This window comes from Zea mays, chromosome 9, assembly GCF_902167145.1.
Source record: "Zea mays cultivar B73 chromosome 9, Zm-B73-REFERENCE-NAM-5.0, whole genome shotgun sequence".
In the NCBI taxonomy this organism is placed as follows: Eukaryota; Viridiplantae; Streptophyta; class Magnoliopsida; order Poales; family Poaceae; genus Zea; species Zea mays.
Window position 1 is genome coordinate 77302400 of NC_050104.1, and position 20197 is coordinate 77322596.

The 20197-nt window shown below is 43.6% G+C and overlaps 1 protein-coding gene across 2 annotated transcripts in view; it reads right to left on the reverse strand.

The window, feature by feature from the left end:
- The window catches only part of LOC118473333 (NADH-ubiquinone oxidoreductase chain 5), a 22086-nt gene extending 2836 nt beyond the window's left edge, over positions 1-19250 (reverse strand). The window contains exon 1 of one of the 2 annotated variants that reach the window (XM_035962566.1): positions 1-19250. This exon is cut by the window's left edge and continues 15 nt beyond it. In XM_035962566.1, coding sequence (XP_035818459.1) covers positions 1-214 — 214 coding nt within the window. In that variant the 5' untranslated portion in view covers positions 215-19250. The other variant, XM_035962567.1, reaches the window with a different exon arrangement.
- Between the last annotated feature and the right edge of the window lie 947 nt (positions 19251-20197).

The following is a 20197-nucleotide window of genomic DNA, read 5'->3' on the forward strand; positions in this document are numbered from 1 at the left end:
CATCAAACATTTCCGATGAGATCCATGGAGCTATTCTGAGATAGCAAGCACTAGCTCCCAGTGCGACTTCATAAAAAGCAATCAAAGATAAGATCGAAGAAAATGAAACGCACGTGGTGGTCATTATAGCGGTTCCTTCAGATCCTAGAAAACGTCCGAAAAAACCGGCTACGGAACTACCGAGCAAAGGCAAAAAGACAATAAGTAGATACATAAGATCGAGTCTCTTCAAAAAAAAATCAGACAATGTTCGAGCGGCCTGTCATTGAGACAAAAACGTGTTAAGCATATAAGCACTTTCGACTTGATTTGCAGTGGTCAGTTACGCAAGACGGGAAGAGAGTTTCCTTCTTCAGAGTCCTTTTATCCCACCCAATATTAAGGAGAATGTGTGGGCCTTTACTGAAAGAAGATTGTTGATCCCCTTGCCGACTCATTCCATCCTCCCCCCGGTGGGTCGTCCTCTTATTCACTCTCGCGAGCAAAGAAGAAGAGAGACAGCATTCAAGCCAGCAATGGACTGAGGTATGAGACGATAAAGGTAAAGAGAAGGGGCGGGCCGTCGTTGGTGCATAACAGATCTTTCCTATCTACGATCTTTCTCGGTGCATAAGCGGGGCTTCGCGGTCGAAGTACCACATAAGCAATAAAGCCAATAGACCTTGAATAGCCTGTACGAAATAACTTATGAAGAGGATTTACTATACTAAACTAAACTAAACTAAACTAAAGTCTCAAAATCTTGTAAGCAAGTTGGCACAGCGCTTTCAATCAATCTCGCTCATCTGGTCTGCCCTGCCCGGTCAGTAAGAGGTTTACTGATTGCACCGTACCTTTTTTATAAACCTTCTATAGGTTAGCCCGATAGAATTAGAAGGCTATAGAAAAGTGAAGCTTTAAATTATGACCTAGGAATCGGTTAGCCATACGTTTGATTAATTCTAAAGGTTAGTGAAATGCCGATCGATCCCTCGGTCTACCCACAGTACTCGCAAAGAACAAGTTATGCTGGTTTTGCATCTTATTAGTCTTTATCGATTTCAATGTAAGATAAGAAATGTTAGATTTGTTGATGGATGTACACAGATATATAATATACTGGGACTTTCGATACAGAGTGAAATGAACTACCAGCTTTCCAAGGAATCCCGTCGTTCTTCCTTACTAAAAGACTATTGCATGCACCTGCATACGCAGCTAATTCTTGTAAGTAGTTACAACGTTTCCTTCTTTTATATATAGGCATTTCAAGAGGCCCTTCTCATTTTCTTTGAAGGAGTTGCTCTTATTTATCTTCAGGCTGCTTTATCTAAGAAGGATTCTTCTGCTCTTTAAAGGAGGTTTTTTGATTTAGGTTGTTAAGAATAGCAATGTTAGGGGAAAGTAATTCATTGATGTAGCCGACTTTCTTGATGATAGGAATCTACATTCGTTCTCACGTGAAATCCCGTCTTATCTGCTTAGCCGCCTAGCGGAGTTGCCTGTGTGAGGCATCAAAATAGCCTTCCCAGCGAGTGGATGAATGGAGCGAGAAGAACTTAGAATTGATTTGTTTTCTACCATTCCGGAACGTCGATCTATAAATCTTCCATGCGTGGATGGATAAGCCTGAAGGTGCTACTAAGTGGTCTAACTCTAATCCCTGGTAACGCTTTCCTATAAGGCCTTTCTTCGGACTCTTTTACTTGGGTGGGACTTTTATAAATAAATAGTGGAGACACTGCTGCTACAACTCTATTTCCTCGCTGATGGATTCTTTCCAATCTTCAGAGGGGCGAGGGCGTATGCGTGTGAACGCTTGGTTCAAGCTCTTCGCATAGACATGATCTCGGAAGACTCGTTTTTAGACCGAAGCGATTCTTTGAACCGAGTTCTTTCTCTTTCTTGCGAATGCTGATGGTTGGATTCAATGTTCTGGATCAGGTCCCTTGACCTTAGCGGCCTCGTTCTTTAAAAAAAAAGAACTACATTCAGTCAGTGACACAGCTATTGACTCAGCTGTGAAGGAATGAATGGCGAATCGAGGGAGGAATATGGTAAAAGCTATGCTCAAAAGTAGGTGGTCGACAACATTGGTATCCCTTGCCAACTCTTGACCAGAGATACAAAGCACCTGCAGCTGAGGCATATCTCAGTAGCTTGCAGGAAGAGAAAGATGTACTTAAACACTATAGATCTTCGCGTGATCCGCATCCCCCAGACCAGCCAAGCCAATAGAAGAAATAGAAAAGAAAGGCTTCATATACTACATTAGATAGCAAGTGGAAGGATTTGCCAATGCGAAATTGAATTGAAATTGAGTAGTAGGCACTTTCTTAATATCATGCGAACGGAAGGCTGGTATCGATGCCCAGGCTATATATACGCTATTAAATAAATTCTTGGTGTAACGTCAGTCAGCAAAGAAAATAAATAAGAATTTCATAAAGAATGAAAGGCAGGAAACAAGGAGAAGGAAGCTAGCAAACAATATGAAGGAAGACTTTAAAGCCTTATTCGTACTCCACGGGACCACGTATAATAGTTTCTTCTGAATGGAACCGTACCGATCTACTAAACGAAGGTGTTCACGAGAGGGAAGGGCTTATCTTCAAATTCGGTATCAACTGAGCTCCAAAATTTCATTCATAACAAAGGAAATGGCACCGAAACAACTTATCTGCAACCCTGACACCAGCAAGCACGGGCAAATTGATCCTAAAAACCAAAGGGCGTTAGCCAAGTCGAGGCTTTTGAAAAGCCTTACCTACAACGCGAGTCTCCTATTATCAACCATTCTAGTTTCAAAAAATGTTCCCATCAGTGCTGCTACTCGACTTTCTCATCTCCTATTTCTAGTTATCTTACAATTAGAGTAGAGTCAGGTAAAACGAATTGTGAGGATCACTTGCTTACCACTTAAAAAGTAACGAACCACCCACAATTAGAATTAGAGTTATACTAAAATAAATTTCCCGGTTATTCTAGAAGTTAACTCTTAAAGTTGCGCGGGTAGCTCTCAGGCCTATTACTCCAGGCACACTTTTCTCAAACACTACGTTGCTATAGCTATGCTTCCTCAGACTCTGTTTGACTCCCCTCTCAAGCAGGTAAAGAAGCTCTTTCCATTCTTGCCTAGTGACTAAGATTTTAACACTTGTTGTGTCAAAGATTTTATCATAAAACACTAACTGAAGTGTTAGAGGGATTCACTTTCGATAAGAATCCAAAAGCAAGTTCCCTATACTACCTTCTTTCCCTCCTCTGTTTCTGTCTTTAAGAGGCAGTGCATCCGGCAGGAATCGAACCTACTTTTTTACCCATTTAGCCTTTCTAGGTTGGTGGGCGCTTTCACCATTCAGCCATGGATGCTTTAGCGAGTGAACTAGGTTTTTATTTGAGAGCGAACTAGGTTTTTAGTGGTATTACTTCTCGAGCTTCTATTTCTTCCGTTAAGGGAGATTCAGGAAAAGATGGAATAGGAAGACGTGTTTCCAGAACGAACAAGATACGGGTAGAGAAGGGGAAGTTAGCAAAGTTAGACAAGATTGGAATGGGCATAGGAACATGTATTGATGTACCAGATCGGCTAATGCTCCCAGGTTGATGCGATGTATTCCACCAGTTGACTGGAGACTTTATTATTGGTATATCGATCGGTCCAGCACGGATTGAAATAGGAGCCGGTTCGACAGGAAGCTTTTGAAAACGCAGTGCACCCAGGTAAATAAGGAACAAGATGAATACAGAAGTTAAACGAGCATCCCACACCCGAAAGGTACCCCACATAGGCCTTCCCCGAAACCCCCCAGTCACTAACGTAAACAAAGTAGAAAAAGCACCAATTTCTGTACCGGTTCCGGAAGAGCGAAGAAAAAGGGGATGTTTTGTTAATGGGAACAAGGAACTGTTTATAGCTGTCGCGATATAAATAACTATACTCATCCGAGCCGCAGGAACATGTACATACGAAATACGAGAATTTCCACCTTGTTGAAGATCTGGTGGTGCTACCCGAAGACTTAAATGAATAGCCATCGCTGTTAAGAACAACCGAGATCCAATGAGAATTTGCGCGTAGCTTTTTGTCTTTGACATAAAAAAATAAGGTTGTAATAACGAAACTGACATTTTATTTTTCCTTGCCTTGCAAGTGGAACAAGAAAGACTATATAGTGATTTTGATTCTATAAACAATCAAAGGATTTCGCATGCTTTCCATGGAATGCCGGAATTCCCCTTGCTTAGTTTTCGCTCCGCTCGTGCGTGGCACTCCTTGCTTGCGGAGCGGCATATCGGAAAAAGAAGGATTTACTTTCTATACGGGCCCGTCCCCTCTTACCCCTAACTAACGATTATGCTGCTCTCGCCTTTTTGTAATCTTCTCTTTCCAAAATTCACTACTAATTTTGACTACCTCCTTAGTCACCCTATCCACTCTCGTCCTGTTTTCGGGTTCCCTTTCAGGGGATGAGGATATTTCGATGATTTCTCCCTCCGTAGGTGGAAAACGCATGGGTGAGTAGAGTCTGTGCTTTGCTTTGGGGGGCACCGGCAAGAAGCTTCTCGGCCACCCTACTCTGACTTGATTAGCTACTTACTAGTAACTAGGATCGTTCAAACAGTCAGTCAGCAATGCGTACTTCTTTCCTAGTTGAGTGGATCTGCGTAGCAGAGCCCAATCTTCTACCACAAGCTCTGACCTGACTTGTTGTACTTGATTCACCCACGTAAATAGACAAGGGCTTTCATCCCATAAAAGAGAAGTGAGTCCGCATGTCGGCAAATGATTTGGAATTGGAACTGGCCACAGAGGAAACCGAAGCCCTAACTCCCCATTCTTTCTATCTTACATCGCCATCGAGCCCTGGCTGTAGAGTCACAGGTTTCTAATCGCAATGGATTTCTGTTTTCTTTGGCTTTTCCATTCGCTTCGTTCAACCGATAGATAGCTCGGCTTCTATTAGCTGAGAATGGTTTTGTCAAGGAAAGGTTTCGCTATACAACAACAATGAACTCACTTCTGATCAAATTGGGTGAATCGGTAATCTTTCTCTGTCTTGTGAGAGAGAGTCACTTGCTGTATTGAGAGCGGGTGGGTGACATGCATTAAGCGAAATCAGTTGTTATGTTTTTGATCTTCTTTGCGCGAGAAGACCCTTGACTGAGGAGACGTGTTTGGCTTGGATGATACCGCTATGCTCCTATTCACTTTCAGAGACCGCTCTGAGTTTGCCGCAGGCAACCCTTTCACTAAGAAAATTTTCGCCATTAACGAAATGCCACTATTCCACAATGCTTCTTTGATTTATGTGTAGGAGCAGTAGTAGTGAAGAAAATGGAGGGAGAAGAAAGAAAGCGATGTGACACGAGAATAGATCACATCCGACAGCCAGCCATGCCATTAGATAGATCCGCTCTGAGTCTTCTGCAGGATGAGATCCGCTTGGTCTTGTGATAGGGGCTTGAGGAGGAAGAAGAGGGGATTTCTGAAAAAAAGAATGAATCTCCTTATTTATAGGGAACAGGACGTGTGACTTCCTCAAACGAAACGAATGTGGCTTTCGTGATAAGGCAAATCCTTCGTTCGGTACAATCAACATATTGAATCTACGCTCGCTCGGCTCGGTGCTGAATGAACTCCTTCATTGATTCCGGGCTGCTCGTAGGGGGACTGTGAAAGCAAGCGTAGGAGATCAAAATGTGAGTCCGATGGGTAAAAAAGGGAAGCAGGAAAGGGTTCTGATGTGAATTCTTCTTGTTTGTATATCTATCTGCTTGAAAACCTAAAAATTCTTCCCTTATCACACTACACTTTCTCTTCCTTATTCCATTTCACTGAGCTAAGCAACACTTTTTCACGTATTCACCTTAGATAAATTGGTCATATTGATCTGTCGTCTTGTTCTCGATAGGAACTTGCTGCTGTCTTGGTTGGTTTGAGAGCAGGCACTGTCTATATATCCAAAACCGGAGGAGGGATCACAGACGATCGGAGATTTTGGATTGAGATGGATGGTTGTGCTTGAAGTTACGAGTCGGGTAATGCTAAGTTGAATCGGCTGATCCGTTTCATCCTCTTTCGGCAAAGGAAGTTGGACTTTAGTTAGCTAAAAAAACTGTACCAGCAGCCTGTCTGTGCCCTTTGAGTCTATAGCCGCCAAATCTAAACCTCGTACGGCTTCTTTTTTCAATGATCGGTGACAATGAATGCTACGAATGTTCGCTTCCACTAATGTCGTCTAAGAATTGTGAGGTGCCCATAGCTTCCCGGACCCGGAAGAAGAAGAGTCATTGTCGTTTCCTGACCGATATGGATGCACCCCTCGCCTCGGGAAATACCACCAGTAGAGTCTGCGGAAGGTGTCGTTCAGGAGAGATGCTGGGCTCTAGATATGCGAGTGAGATACCCGCCCTCGGTCATGACCTGGGTTGAAGAAGGAATCTATGTTCTTGGAAGCAAAGAAAGAACTCCGGTATTCCGGCCTTAGATTTTTGCTCTGTAGGGGCTACCCTATGGGCTGTTATCTCAAGGTCCTGGTTAGGCTCTTCTTGTTGTCTCTTAGAGGCTAAAAAGAATTGTCTCTTGTGGGAGTGCCCAATAAGGATGAAGAGACCTGGTTACTTGAAGGTACCTTTATAAATGAATAGTGAAAAGGTTACCTAGCCTATGATCCTCCATATCCTCCAGAGATTGACTACGAGCCACGGGATACATATTGCCCAAATTGAACCTAAAAGATGGACCAAAAGAGCATTTGGCGAGGTTCATCGCTCAGCGTGGAGATACTTCTGGAAACTAAAACTTGTTATTTAGGTTTAACCCTCGTCGCTTACCCACATAGCTTTCTCTTGGTATACCTACCTCTGTGCCTCCTAATTCCGTGAAGTCCTGGGAGCATATGTGCGATTTATTCAGGCGGATTCCGACCTTCCAAAGAAAGAAGTCAGTCACTACTGACGACTTGAGGAAATGCATCCAGGAACCGACAGAGAAAGCCCAGGAGTTCATTGCTCGATTCAGACTCTTGGCGATGCAATGTTCGGAGCCTATTCCCAAAAAACAAGTCTCTATTTGATTGCATTATGAATTTCGAATTCCTCTTGCTCCTGTCGGGATAACGACATTTGCGCAGTTAATAGAACGAGCTTCAGAATTTATGGATATTGGAGAAAGAGGTGAAAGCTATCTCATTCCGCTCAAACTAAGTCGTGACAGACGTTTCAAAAAAGTTTGTACCACAACCACAGTAGATGAAGAATAAGGGCAAAGAACATAAAGAGCAAAAGAAGTACAATTTCTATCTCGTTCACACTGAAAAGTTGTTTGAAGTTCTTATGTCCTTTGGAGCTCTCGAGTTGCCTGACTCCGATTAAAAACCTTTTCCAGGTGCTGAAAACAATTCCTGCTACTGTCAGTGTCACAGGAGGATGGGTCACGGCACAGGCTATTGTGGAACACTGCTTGATATTATTCAAGATTAGATTGCTAATTAAGAATTAGACTAGTCCCCAGAAGGGTAAAAAAAAGATCCATTGCCGAATCTGAAAGAGTACAGTCCAGAGACGGGCAAAGCTGTCCAATTGAATGAAGCATAGTGCATCTTTCATTAAGTGAGATTCCAATTCCATCTGTTACGGCTAGGAAGCGGATGAGTGGCCGTATTCGACCACCTCTTTATCTTATCTTACGGCTAGTTCCTTTAGATTCGGGAAAGTTTTCCATTAGATTAGGGGAAGGGAGAGAAATTGTTTGTTTATCTTCCCTTTTTTTAACCATTCTTCTTCTCGATAGCCAGATAGCATAAGAATATTGTTACTAAGAAAGCAGCAAATCCCTTCTTTCTACGAAGAAGCTAAATAGACTTAAAAAAAATTACCTTGCAACAGAAGTTTTTTTAGTAGTCCACTTTGACTGATAGATCCCAGATCTTCAATTACCAGCCCCACCCTATTTTGGTAAAATAAGATATGCGTAGCGCTTCATATGAACATGCCTCTATCAATTGAGAGGCTCTAACTGAGCTCTTGAATGCTCTTAGGCTACCGTAACGAGAAGAATGAATTCCGACGCGAGCATTCCATCTTACAGTAATCCCTTCCTTTTTCCCTATTGATTGATTATCCGATTTGAACCAACAATTCATCCTTATGGGGATGCTACTTTCCGTGTCGTGCCACCACTTGTCCTTGTACGCGGTAAAATATATAGTATAGTATGCTTTCTATGAAAGCTCGTAAGATCCGCTGACAAAACAGAAAACCAATTCACTCGCTCAGTCTCTTTGACTAAATGGTTAAAGCACTTAACCGGCTTACCTTTTTCAGCCGTACCGTGGGTCAAACTCTGTATGTAGATAGAGCCCCTATGCTCCTAATGTAGAGCTGGAACTACAACAAACAGTTACCGTGGAATCCGCGATCACACATGAGTTACAGTTGTTTTTCCGGTGAAGCTAGTACTTTACTTGAGTATACCATACTTTTTGTGTTGGAAACACCATTGTCACACGGGTCTAATAAGAATATTGACTGGCAGGTGAGCTAAAAGCCAACACCTGAGTCAGTCAGTCTTCCACTTCAGTTGCTGGTTGGGTAGGTCAAACCGCGAGTACGAGATAACTCAGAGGCACTGTAATACCTATCGATGTTGGTTGTCAGTCTTCGGCATTGATTTTCCTTGAGCGGAGGAAATGGTGCTTTGTCGATCCGATTTCTCACTTCTTCTCTTACGAGATTTCTAGTTTCATGAAAAGAGCGCTCTTTCTATCAACGCAGGGCTCAGACCTTTTTACAGCAGTTGAATGGGTTTAGCTTAGAATTGAATCATGCCCCCGCAAGATTGGCTGGCCATTGAGGACTTGTTCCGATGAGTTTAAAAGTGCCGGCGAGGCACGGGCTTAGTAAGTGAATCGGCAAGTTGGTCAGAAGTATGAACATGAGAAATACGCAATTTACCAGTAGCAACTTGATCTCGAACGAAATGGAAGTCAATGGCAATGCGCTTCATACGAGAATGGAACACGGGGTTGGCGCAAACATAAGTGGCACTTACATTGTCACAATAGATGACTGGAGTGGGTGAGATTGGAACTTTCAGCTCTTGAAGAAGATTCATGATCCAATTGACTTCAGCGGCAGTGGAGGCAATGGCCCGATATTCGGCTTCGGTGGAGGATCGAGCAACTGTCTTTTGCTTTTTATAACTCCAAGAGATAGGATTGGCTCCAAGGAAAACAACATAAGCTGAAGTGGAAGTTCGATCATTAGGATCACCGGCCCAATCGGCATCTGCAAATGCGTGAAGAGTGCGAGGAGAATTCTTACGGAGCAAGAGACCTTAGTCAAGAGTGCCAACTAGATATCGGAGGAGGCGTTTTACAGCACACCAATGAAGTGTGGATGGGCAATGCATGAACTGAGAGAGCTTGTTGATGGCAAAGGAGACGTCAGGACGAGTCAAAGAGAGATATTGTAAGGACCCAAGAGCTTGACGGTATAATTTTGGATCAGCCGGTGGCGAGCCATCTGATAATTTAAGCACTTCAGTAGTAGCAATAGGCGTTGAGACAGCCTTGGCATCAGCCATGTTAAGTCGATGCAAGAGGTCACTGATATACTTCCTTTGAGATAAGAACAAGCCATTAGCAGTGTAGTGAGCTTCAACTCCAAGGAAATAAGAAAGCTGGCTTTATAGAGAATCGTTTGGCAAGAGTAGAGATAAAAGCATTCACTTCAGCTGCTGCGGATCCAGTGATGATTATATCATCAACATAAACTAGTATATAAATAACCTAACCTAAAATGGGGAGTTAAGTATAAACAATGAGGAATGTGAGGAATCCTTCATATACTAAAAAGGTACGAAGCTCGTTATACCAAGCACGAGTGCCGAAGGCCATAAATAGGCTTATGCAACTTGCAAACATAATCAGGAGTCAAAAAGTCTGAAAACCCAGGTGGTTGTTCCATGAATACTTCATCAGTTAAAGAACCCTGCAAGAACGCGTTATTTACATCGAGTTGGCGAATAGGCCAACTATTAGTCACAGCAAGAGTAAGCAATTTACCTAGATGCCATTGACTTATTAATATTAATAAAAAAACAACATATGTTGAATCTGACTCGATCCAGAGGTATTTCCAGCCCTTGGAGTGTGCTATAGCGATAGCCGTCCCCAACCCACTCTGCCTGATATGCGAATCCGCTGCCCAACGAAAGCGCAAAGCATCCATGTACACTCTGCAGTTTCGAAAGATTCCTCCGGTCCTGGCTGACCTCTCGAGCATCCATCTGTATTAACTTGAATCCATCCAGGAGGTGGAGGTTGCCATAGAATAGAGTGGATCACCGGAGCTTTGCGTGGTTTCCCTTTAAGCCCCAACGCCCGAAGTCTAAGCAGATCAGTCTGCGAAAGTGTGCTTCGAGCCCAGTTGAGCTTTCCAAGTTCTCACGTGCGGATGGGAGGCGCGAATGCTATTTGCCAACTGGTGACCCTGCCCGAGCAGTTCAGAAAGTTCCTCTTCCGTCTTCTCACGAGCAGACAAAACTTGGGTCAACTTCTGGATAAACTTCACTTTGCTTTTCAATTCTCTCGCTGGAAGAAGGACTCCCACTATATGACAGGCAACTGCCACTGGACTAACATCGGAACCGAAGACCCAGGCAAGAATCTTCTCTGTAAGAGACCTTAAGAGGTTCTCTGTTCGCACATCCGTTTTCTTGCTCCTCGGCTAAGGGCCTTCGTCTATTCTTGGCAAGCCTTCTTGTCTGTTCTAGTTGTTACAGGCTCCCCGCTCCATCAAACAGTCCGGTGGCAAGGTCGGAAACATGATTCCTCTTTTTTTCAAAGAAAAGGTTGTCGATTGGTCCATATTCAAATAAGGCAACAAGAGCTTCTATCGGTTCTACTTGATTCTTCCTCTCAACCAGTTCACTTCTCCTTTCCAGCTCGCTATCCTAGTTCTGGCTTTGGAAAAGCATATGTTGGTTGCCTAGTGATGGTGGTTACCTTTGCCAATAGCTCCCATCTTCTTGTGCGTAACCGAAGTCGCGATCAGAAAGGTATCTTTCCGGACACAGAGGGACCAATCTTATCCCTTACTTAACTTGCTGCTGCTAGCTCACATCCTCTAACCTATCCAGCTTTACCAGTGAGAAAAGCTACTACTACAAAATATGGTCCTGCCCTGCGGGGCTAGTTCTTGTTTTCGCTAATCAGCATCCGGGGCCTCAGCTCCGCTCCGATTCGACCTGCTTCCTGGAAACCCCCAATGCACCAATGTACCATTGGCAGATCCTTCTTTCTTTTAAATATCATATATGATCGAAACTAAACCGATATGACTTTCTCCGGAGCATCGCAATCCGAGTTCCTGGTGTACCACCCTTGCTCTCCGAGGCATATGACTTTTCCAGCTAATCCGTTAATCCTATGACCGGAGGGCTGCCTTGCCTTATCGATTATCCCCGTTCGAAGTCGGCTTTGCTTCTGCTTGTTTTAGCTTATACCCCTGATCCGTATATCTGCCTTGGCCCCGCTTTGCATTCATAAATGTCACTATTCGTCGAGTGCTTCCTTACCTGTTTATCACCAGCTCCCATTGCCAACTCTAAATTACATGAATTTCACTAGTCCGCCAATCCAATTAGGATTGTCCTCCCGTCGGTTGCATCGCTCCTGCTCGCAGTAGTCGTTTCTTTGCCGGTGAATCAATTTCATTTCTTCTAAACAGAATAAGGCCAGCATCCTGCTCTCGACTATCCCTACCTTGGTTGGTAAAGTTACTACTCAAAGGATGGCTTTTCTTTCCTACCTACTATTGTATTTGATTCACTTCTTTTCAAATACGAGGGTGAGGGATATTCCTCGACCGGTTCCAATACGAGGATTGTTCCTTCTTTACTAAACTAAACAGTACCTGCATTGCATCCTGTTAGGAAGAAATGGAAAGATATTTCCATTTCTCAAGTCTTCCACGAGCTCTCTCTCTTTCGTAAACCGCCTCTTAAGGTCGAAGATATAAAAATCATACTAAATATAGTAGACAGAACCAACCATTAGCCCTGTCTCTTGCTGTGATTCCATTCCGCCAAGTTAGCTCGAAAGCAAGTAAAGAATTAGCTCAAGTAAACAGAAACAGAAAGAATCAAAAGAAAAAGAGCAGCAAAGCTGGAATGAACCTTGTCTAATAGTATACCTTCTTCGATCTCACGACCCAGGTAGCAGTAGGCAAGTAGTGAATCATACCCCATTCTCTAACTAGAACTCCGGGTGAGCTTTTCAGGGCTATGACGAGGTGCGAAGCAAGGGAAAGCGGTCTTCTTTCCTTTCATGGACCTTTATGAATCGATAATATGAGGAAACGGATGCTCCAAAGAGACAGAGTGGCAAAAAAGTAAAGGTAGAAGGGGCAGTCGTCGCTGAGCACCTTTCTTTCCATTTTTCTAAGAAAGGGGTGGACATCTTCAAGGCGATTCCCGTGGGGCCTGGTCGCACAAAGGATGGTAATTGCACAATGGCCCAAGTCTACCCAATTAAGAAAGGGAGCCAGGAATTGTGGATAAAAAATAAGAAAAGAGAAGTGTTTAGCCGTACCAAGCAGGCACTTCTGCCGCCGACTCCCGCCAGGTTGGTTGGCTACCTGTCCATTCGGGGGTGGGTATATAGGGTGCCCAAGGACTCCGGTCTAAGGGCGGCCTTCTTCGTTTCCCGAGTCAAAGACTAGAATTCCTGGATGGAGAATCTGCCTCAATACAACGTGAGCTACTATGCCCAATGGGGACTTCCCCTGCTCTATCAAAGAGGTTTTCCACTAGCACACGACCAACTATCTTTTCAGACTGTATCGCCGTTTATCTTCCTCCGGCCACGAAAGGGATTTTTGCTTTTGGTGAAAAGAGTATTCCTTGGAAGCAGTATCGTAACTGCTCTATTGCGACGACAGAGAAGAGAGGTATTTTGGTGTCCCCACGACTTATATACGTTACGAATTAAGTAGTTGCATCGAAACTCCTTTTCCTTCCTCCTTCAAAAGAAATGCATCCTTAAGCTCTTTCAACGTTAGAACTATAAGATAAGGCTTTGACTATTTGAATTCGACATCAGTAAGTTGGACCAACCTTGAGGAAAGAGAGTAGCTTAAAGGAAAGGATGGAAATATTAACGTATCAATGGATGGAAACAGATACAACCTTCAAGCCAAGCAAAGAAAAACAAGCAGTTAGCCGTATCTGGAATGGTGTCCACTTACAAAGAAAGAGATCTAGATCTGGAAATATTCTCATCTCACAACTCCTTAAAGGATACCCCCGACCCTGATATGGAGATAGTAGTAGCACACACAGTCGAGTTCTCTTTTCCTTTCGAGTAAGCAGCACCGAGCCATACCTAAGCTAAGATATGAGAGGCTAGATGACCTTGGTTCTTACCTCAACTGGGAGAATATGATATCTTCTGATTCTGGCATCCGAGTAGAGTAGTAAAGTCCTATACCGCAAGACCTGGGCAGCATATAACCATAGCTTTCCAATCCTGCTTCCTAGCTTGAGGAGAGGATGTTTTCTACGATATATTTCTTCCCTTGCCCCGTGCAGATATGGAAGCCAAAAATGGTATATCCTTGGCGGTTTATTTCTCACTTTGTAGTGGTAACGGGTTCATTCTTCGCGGAGATGAGCAGAAGAGATTCTCCGTTGAGACAAAGTTCTTTATTTCTGGCCCTCCGCTGGCGGTGAATCAAGGATCTATCCAGGATAGAGCTGCATTTTCTTCCAAAAACACAAGCGCAGCACTCTCCTAATCCTAATTTCTAACTAAAACTACTTCTTCCTTTCCTTCTTCAAAAGATAGGAGAAATGACAAGCTAAGAGAAGTATTGGTACAAGTATCGGTAATGCTAGCCTGTAGTGGGATTGCTTCCTTCGAATAAGAATAAGGGATGCGGTATCAACTCTAATGACTCCTATCTTTTGAAAACCAACTAACTCCCAAATTCCTGTTCCTCTTCATTCTCGTAAAAGAGAGGATGGATTGAGATAAAGTCTATCTCATATAGCTGTCAAAGTAGTACTTGCTATTTTAGCTTGGGAAAGTGGATTTCTTTTTGAAAAATGTTTGTGCTGGAAAATGACTCAAGCCTATTTTCCACAGGGAGAAGAGAAGAAAAAGTCTATCTCCCCTAGTGGGAAAACCACGGAACCCTATTTTCGCTTGGGCGGCAGGCTCGATTGACAAAAAAGTGTATCTCACCTAGTGGCAAAAGTAGTACTTTTGACCTATCAACTCAGCAACTTCCCTGACTTGACTGGAATTTACGTAGATGAGCGATGCGTTTTAGTAAGATCTTCTGAGATGAGAATCGACTGCTTTCCTGATGAAGTGAGGGTATAGGGAAGTATATGCACAGCACACATACAGAGATCCCTGAAACCAAGTAGATGACAACAAAAAGAAGTCCCTGAAAGCAAGGAAGACTTAACCTACATGGCCAACAACACTTCCTCCTGAATAAATGTCAGCTCTAACTTCTTCTGAGGGGAGCAAGTGAAAAAGCGCAAGTACAGATTCGTAGGTTCAGCTTTAAGCAAAGTGCTCTCATTTATGTGTTTTGCATTGTGAAATGAGTCCTACTTCCCGTTCCTAATTCCTCTTTTAGAAGAGATGTAGCTTGCCTTTAGTGGCTGGTTCCATCATTTTGGGGCAGCATAAGATTTTAAAGATGGACTCCCTTTTTTTCTCGAAGGTTGATTCCTTGCGGAGAACGATAATAGCCTGCCTCACTCAGAAATGGATGGCATACATATAAAGGTGAAGCTTCCTCCGAAAAGAGTTCTTATCGTGGGTGCGGGTCTATGTTCCCATGGTTGCTTGGTTGAAATAGTCTCTTTGCTTTTCAGCCGGTTCTCATCTAGCCAGTTCGTTATTCATTTCTATATGATCAATGGAGAAGGTCGGTATCCTTCTTCCTAGCTTGATTGGTCGCCCTGATTTGATTTCGGTAAGGGAGGCAAGGGAAAGGTTTCTTCCGGGCGGCTTACCACTTGATTGATCCATATGTTCCAGGAACTTCGGCTTGGCCGGAGGATCAGATTTCTTTTGAAAAAACTGAGTCTCAATGGGAAAATCGTCCATTATCGCTTTTTCCCTCGTACGAGTCAATTTCAAATGAAAAACTTGATGCTCACTATACGGCAAATGTTCATTCTCGCTTTTTCCCTCTAGAGAGTCGATTGACAATTCAAATTCTTTATCTCGCTATACGGCGAAAGTCCATTTTTTTGGCATGAAATCATCCCATTTCGCTAATAAAAAGGCTTGAGGACGAAAATCCCGGGATTCCATACTTGATTCTTTTCTTCAGACTCTCGTACGAGGGAAAATCTGGTTGATAGCGAAAATCACGGGAAAACGGACTAGGCGGAGGTGGGAACTCTACTTTACTTTAATGGGAACTCATTATAGGAAGGATTGGTAGGAAGCAAGTCCATATTGGTACCAGTCTTGTTGCGATGAATGGGATCAGGATCAGTCAAGAGAGAGTTCTCTTCTAGCGAGTGCCGGTAGTGAGAAGCCAGCTCTATCTCAGAAGTGAGCTCCGTAGACACCCGGGGAATTCTATTTTTGTTGTGATAGTGGGAATAGGCCCTGATCAAATAAATACATATATAGGGGCAGGCCCGAGTCGATCAATGAGGATCAGTAGCGTGTCCATAATCCAAGAATTTTTCTGTGCCAGCTTAGCTTAGAACCCGCATAAAGATGAGCCTTAACAGTGTGCTTGCTATTGAATATGGAAATGAAATGAACAGTCTCGAGTGTGGGTCGTGAACGAACCCTGTAACGTATCCAATCCAATGACAAAAAAAGAATAAATGGGTCTGTGACTACTTGACTTTGTTTCACTTCCAGTTTTGAATGGAATCGATGCCATCCTGTCCTTTCAATGCTATGAGGCTGATGGTGGGACGAGCACTAGCAAATGGAGATTTCTCGGGCCAATCCAAGAACTGCTTGCTGACTTTGAGTTTCCGATGAGCAACTCACTCCTATAAAGAGTTCCCAATTTCCATACTTAACTTAACTTAACTTAACTTATATAGGCGATAGCGCACCGAGCGCGGATCTATCTTAGGTAGAGGAATATGAAAGTCCGGAATATGAATCATGCCACTGTCTGTCTATGTCTACTAGACCCGCACCTACTATTCTTGAGTCAAGAGAAACCTTAGAACGGCACTCCAGAAAGAGAGATACTAATAGTAAATATCCAGATCCAGATCTACTTCCGAGCGAGCAAATAGTCACCATAAGGTTCCAATAGAAGAGATGGCTGATTTCTTGCATACCATAGTAGATAGCCCGGCACCCCAAAAGAAGGACAGTGGGATTTGGTAAGAACCATTAGATGGCAGTAGGAGTCTTCCACAATCTTCAAGATCAGCTAGGCGGCAAGCAAGGAAACTCTATTCGAAATTAGATACCCCGCCTTTCAAGCAAGAAGACTAACCCCTCAACCTATGCAGAGGAAACTGTCTTGAAAGCAGACTGGCCACCCGAAGTAAGAAACCCCTTGTTTTTGGATGATAGGAGATTTTCCGTTGATAGCCAGGGAGAAGAGAAGATCCATTTCCATATGTCATTGCGAGTCCACTATGAGAACTAAGATCGGGAACTACCACTCAAGGTGAGCCCTTAGAAAGCAAGATTTGTGGAGAACGCGAACATGCGCGGGAGACTGAACACACCGTTTATCTCTCTGGCACACCTTTCAATGAATTCCGTGCTACCTTACCGTCTCTAGTACGAGATTCTGGAGCACATCATTCTTTCATGCTAGCCCAGCGGCTATGCTCAACTTGATATCATTTGATACCGTCACTCCTACTTGCTGGAAATACTTGTTCTTGAGTTGGGTCGACACCTATCTTTCTTTTTTCATGAAATAGCTCAGTCCATGGAAGTGAGTTCTGGCATGATTGCTAGCACGAATGCTTTAGGGATAAAAGCGCTCTAAGCTCTACTTGATAGTCTGGGGTAAAGGCATAGAGATCACTAGAAGTAAGTTCCGGGCCAACCGAAAATAGTTCTTCTATCTGCTTCGAGAAGAGGAGATGCTTTCATAATCAGAATTAGTAAGGGAAAATCTGGTATTCATCCATGTACGAGATGAAGGAACGCAGCACACTTCCTTCTAGGTCGCGGGCCATAGGCCTTAAGAGAACTAAACTAGTCGAAATCATGAATAGCACAGGCACCCAGATATTTTTGGATTCCTCACAGTGACTCTTTTCTTTCTGGAATCATTAAATAGCTCTGGCAACCCGGGAAGGCCATCCCAACAAGTGGGAAAACGAACCTTGTAGGTGGGGTTTCATGGAAACAAAAGGATTCTAATCCGTTATGGAATATGCATCCTGTCCCGTATTGGAAGTAGAATGAAGTGAGTGGAAGGGTATCATTTCTGTTGGAACAGTATCTAATCCAATGAGGAACTACGCCATGTGACGAATAAAATAACTTTGGAGCTGAGCAAAGCTAAGGATGAATGCAATGCAATCCTGAATCCAATGAGGAACTACGCCATGTGACGAATAAAATAACTTTGGAGTGGAGCTATTGATTATTGAGGGGAGGTGAATTCCTTCTACCTATCTGAGGATTCGGCATAGACTTTTGATTGGACTGTACGAAGATCTGTCTTGTTTCGCGATGCGAGGAAGAAAGCTGCTCCGCTCTGAGAGGTAGAAGAATAATCCGTTCTCGAGTCAGGGAAGCACGGCATGGACAAGGAAGTCAAATCCCACGAACTTGGCACTGTATCTCTACCTATGTAGATTTATTTGGAATAGTTCGATAACCAAGGAGCACATACCCTTGTGGGTGAGATTGGAACTCATATCCTACCACCTCTCTACTCGTATTATTGGATTGGCCTGGGCCTAGAGCTGTAGAATCAGTAGTAGCCCGTGGGGAATCAGCGGTAAGCAGAACTTGATTTGAACGGGGCCCACTAGACTTACTTCTCTATTTCATGATTTCATGTTATAGCGCGGGCTTCCATCCCTTTTGGAAGAACCAACTGGGGACGGAACGTAAAGGCTCACTCATCTAGATCCGGCACATCACAATCCATGGCTAGGGCTAGATGATCACCGGCATCATCAACAATAACAGCATGACCCGGCTGGCATAGGGTTCGGCTTATCTGTCTTCTATCGCTCTACGAGAAGGCTCTATCGCTTCATCCTTTTCAGGATCTACCAATGGCAGTATTCGGTGATCTGGCCTGTCCTTTGAGAACAGTGACTGGAAGGATGTCCTACCGCTTAGGAGTCAAGTATCGGATATCTACTTGGATGAAATCCGGTCGGGTAGAAGCATTTCTTGTGATATCGGGAGAAGAGATGGGCTCATGCTTTACACTACTTCCCGAGGTCCACTAGAAAGGATCTTCTTACTAGAAAGGATCTTTACGACTGTTCCCATCAACACTTAGAAGAAAACGGAGAACTTTTTTGATCTCCAAGAACCGGCCCAGTAGCCCCCGAACTAAGGATCCATCCAATACTGCTTACTTCATATCTCCTAACCCAAATGGATTTTCGACTTCTGCATTTCAATGGGAATTTGGGCATCAACCGGATTTTACTTAAGAGATCGGGACAAAGAGTTCGAAAAATCGGAGTTTTAAGGATAGAAATCAGAAGTAAAAAGTTTTCCATGGCCCGGCTGAAAAGCGCTTTAGCACCCTTGACTCCGTGGAGATGCAACCTTTTTTCAAAACAATTGACCCTCCCAAGGTAGTTGGCTAGTCCTCCAGGCGCCAATAAAAGAAAAAACAGACCTACCAAGATCTGGAACTGCATATTCATAAAAAGCGTATCCCTGAAAAGAACATATATATCCGCGGGCACTCTACTTAGTTAGCTGAAAAGCGAATATGGGATTTTGCACCATAAGCAGATGCTGGTTTTTCAGATTGGAAATCTACTCTCCCAAGCTCCACTCGATCTTTTGCAACTCTTGGTCCCCTTAAAAGTTCTCGGGGGCGCTTAGGCCAGTCATAAAAAGAGTAAATAAATAAATATGTCCTGAAAAATGCCTTGAAAACTCTTCTCTCCTATCCAATGAGCTCTAAAAGGACAAGCCTTTTTCTATAGACGAATCGGGCCTAGAACTCACTTTTTATATCCTACGCTACATTCATTATCCCAAGAGGGGCTGGAATGGAACGACGGATAAAGCTTCTAAAAGCGGGCTTCTAGAGCATGTTCCATTATCCAGGTAAGAAAGAAAGACTGTTGCACTCGCTCTTTGAGCTGCTTGCGATCGACGAGGTTGATCGGGTGAAAATGAACCTCAACCTATAGGAGAAAAGTGCCGGGACATTTCTCCAAATAGATATAAAATAAAATAATCTTTTAGTCCCTCAAAGTCAGAGGCCAGTCCCAAAACATTTCTTGCAGGACCACCTTTCTCCAGGTCTCTTTTTTATTGACTTTGGCACCCACACGTATAATGTGAGGAGAGGAATCCAAATTCGATGCATAGCTGTCCCTCTCTTCCCCGAATTCCTCTGGCAGGATCCCTTACTGGAAGGGGGGTAAAGTATCTACGCTCTAGTCGTATGTATCCTGAGAAGGGAGTGACCTAAAACGGAGGAATGCTTGTTCGTCTCATTCGGATATGTATGGCCGGGGTCTGGTAGCTCCCTATGACTATTCCTATTGGGATGGCCATCTCATCTCGAATCACATATCGTGTGTTCGATGTTCCTTTCGTTCGCATATCTTTGAATCGAATCAGCTTCTGCGGGCGGGGGATAACCGAAATAGAAGTGCTGCCGGGGTGATTGACCATTAGGATCCAGTCCTGTTCCTTAGTTTGGTTTTTCCTACCAAGGATCCAATCCAGCTATGCTATAAAGTTATGTTAGTGGCAGATATGGATAGAGTATGGATAGAGAAAGTAGCAGCTCGCTTTCTTTCGAAGACGGGGTTGAGAAGAAGGTAAGGCAGCTTCTTCGATCCAAATCTTATGAACAGATTCATTCATTTCAAATTAAGAATCATACGCAACCTCAAAGAAAGATAGCCCTCCTCTTTACGAGCTTAGTAACGGTAAGTCCGTTCCGTTAATGGATGGGCACGAGCGAGGGGCGGTGATTGGAATAGTGACTCATTGGCTATCAGATAAGTGAAGCCACCCAAAGCTAT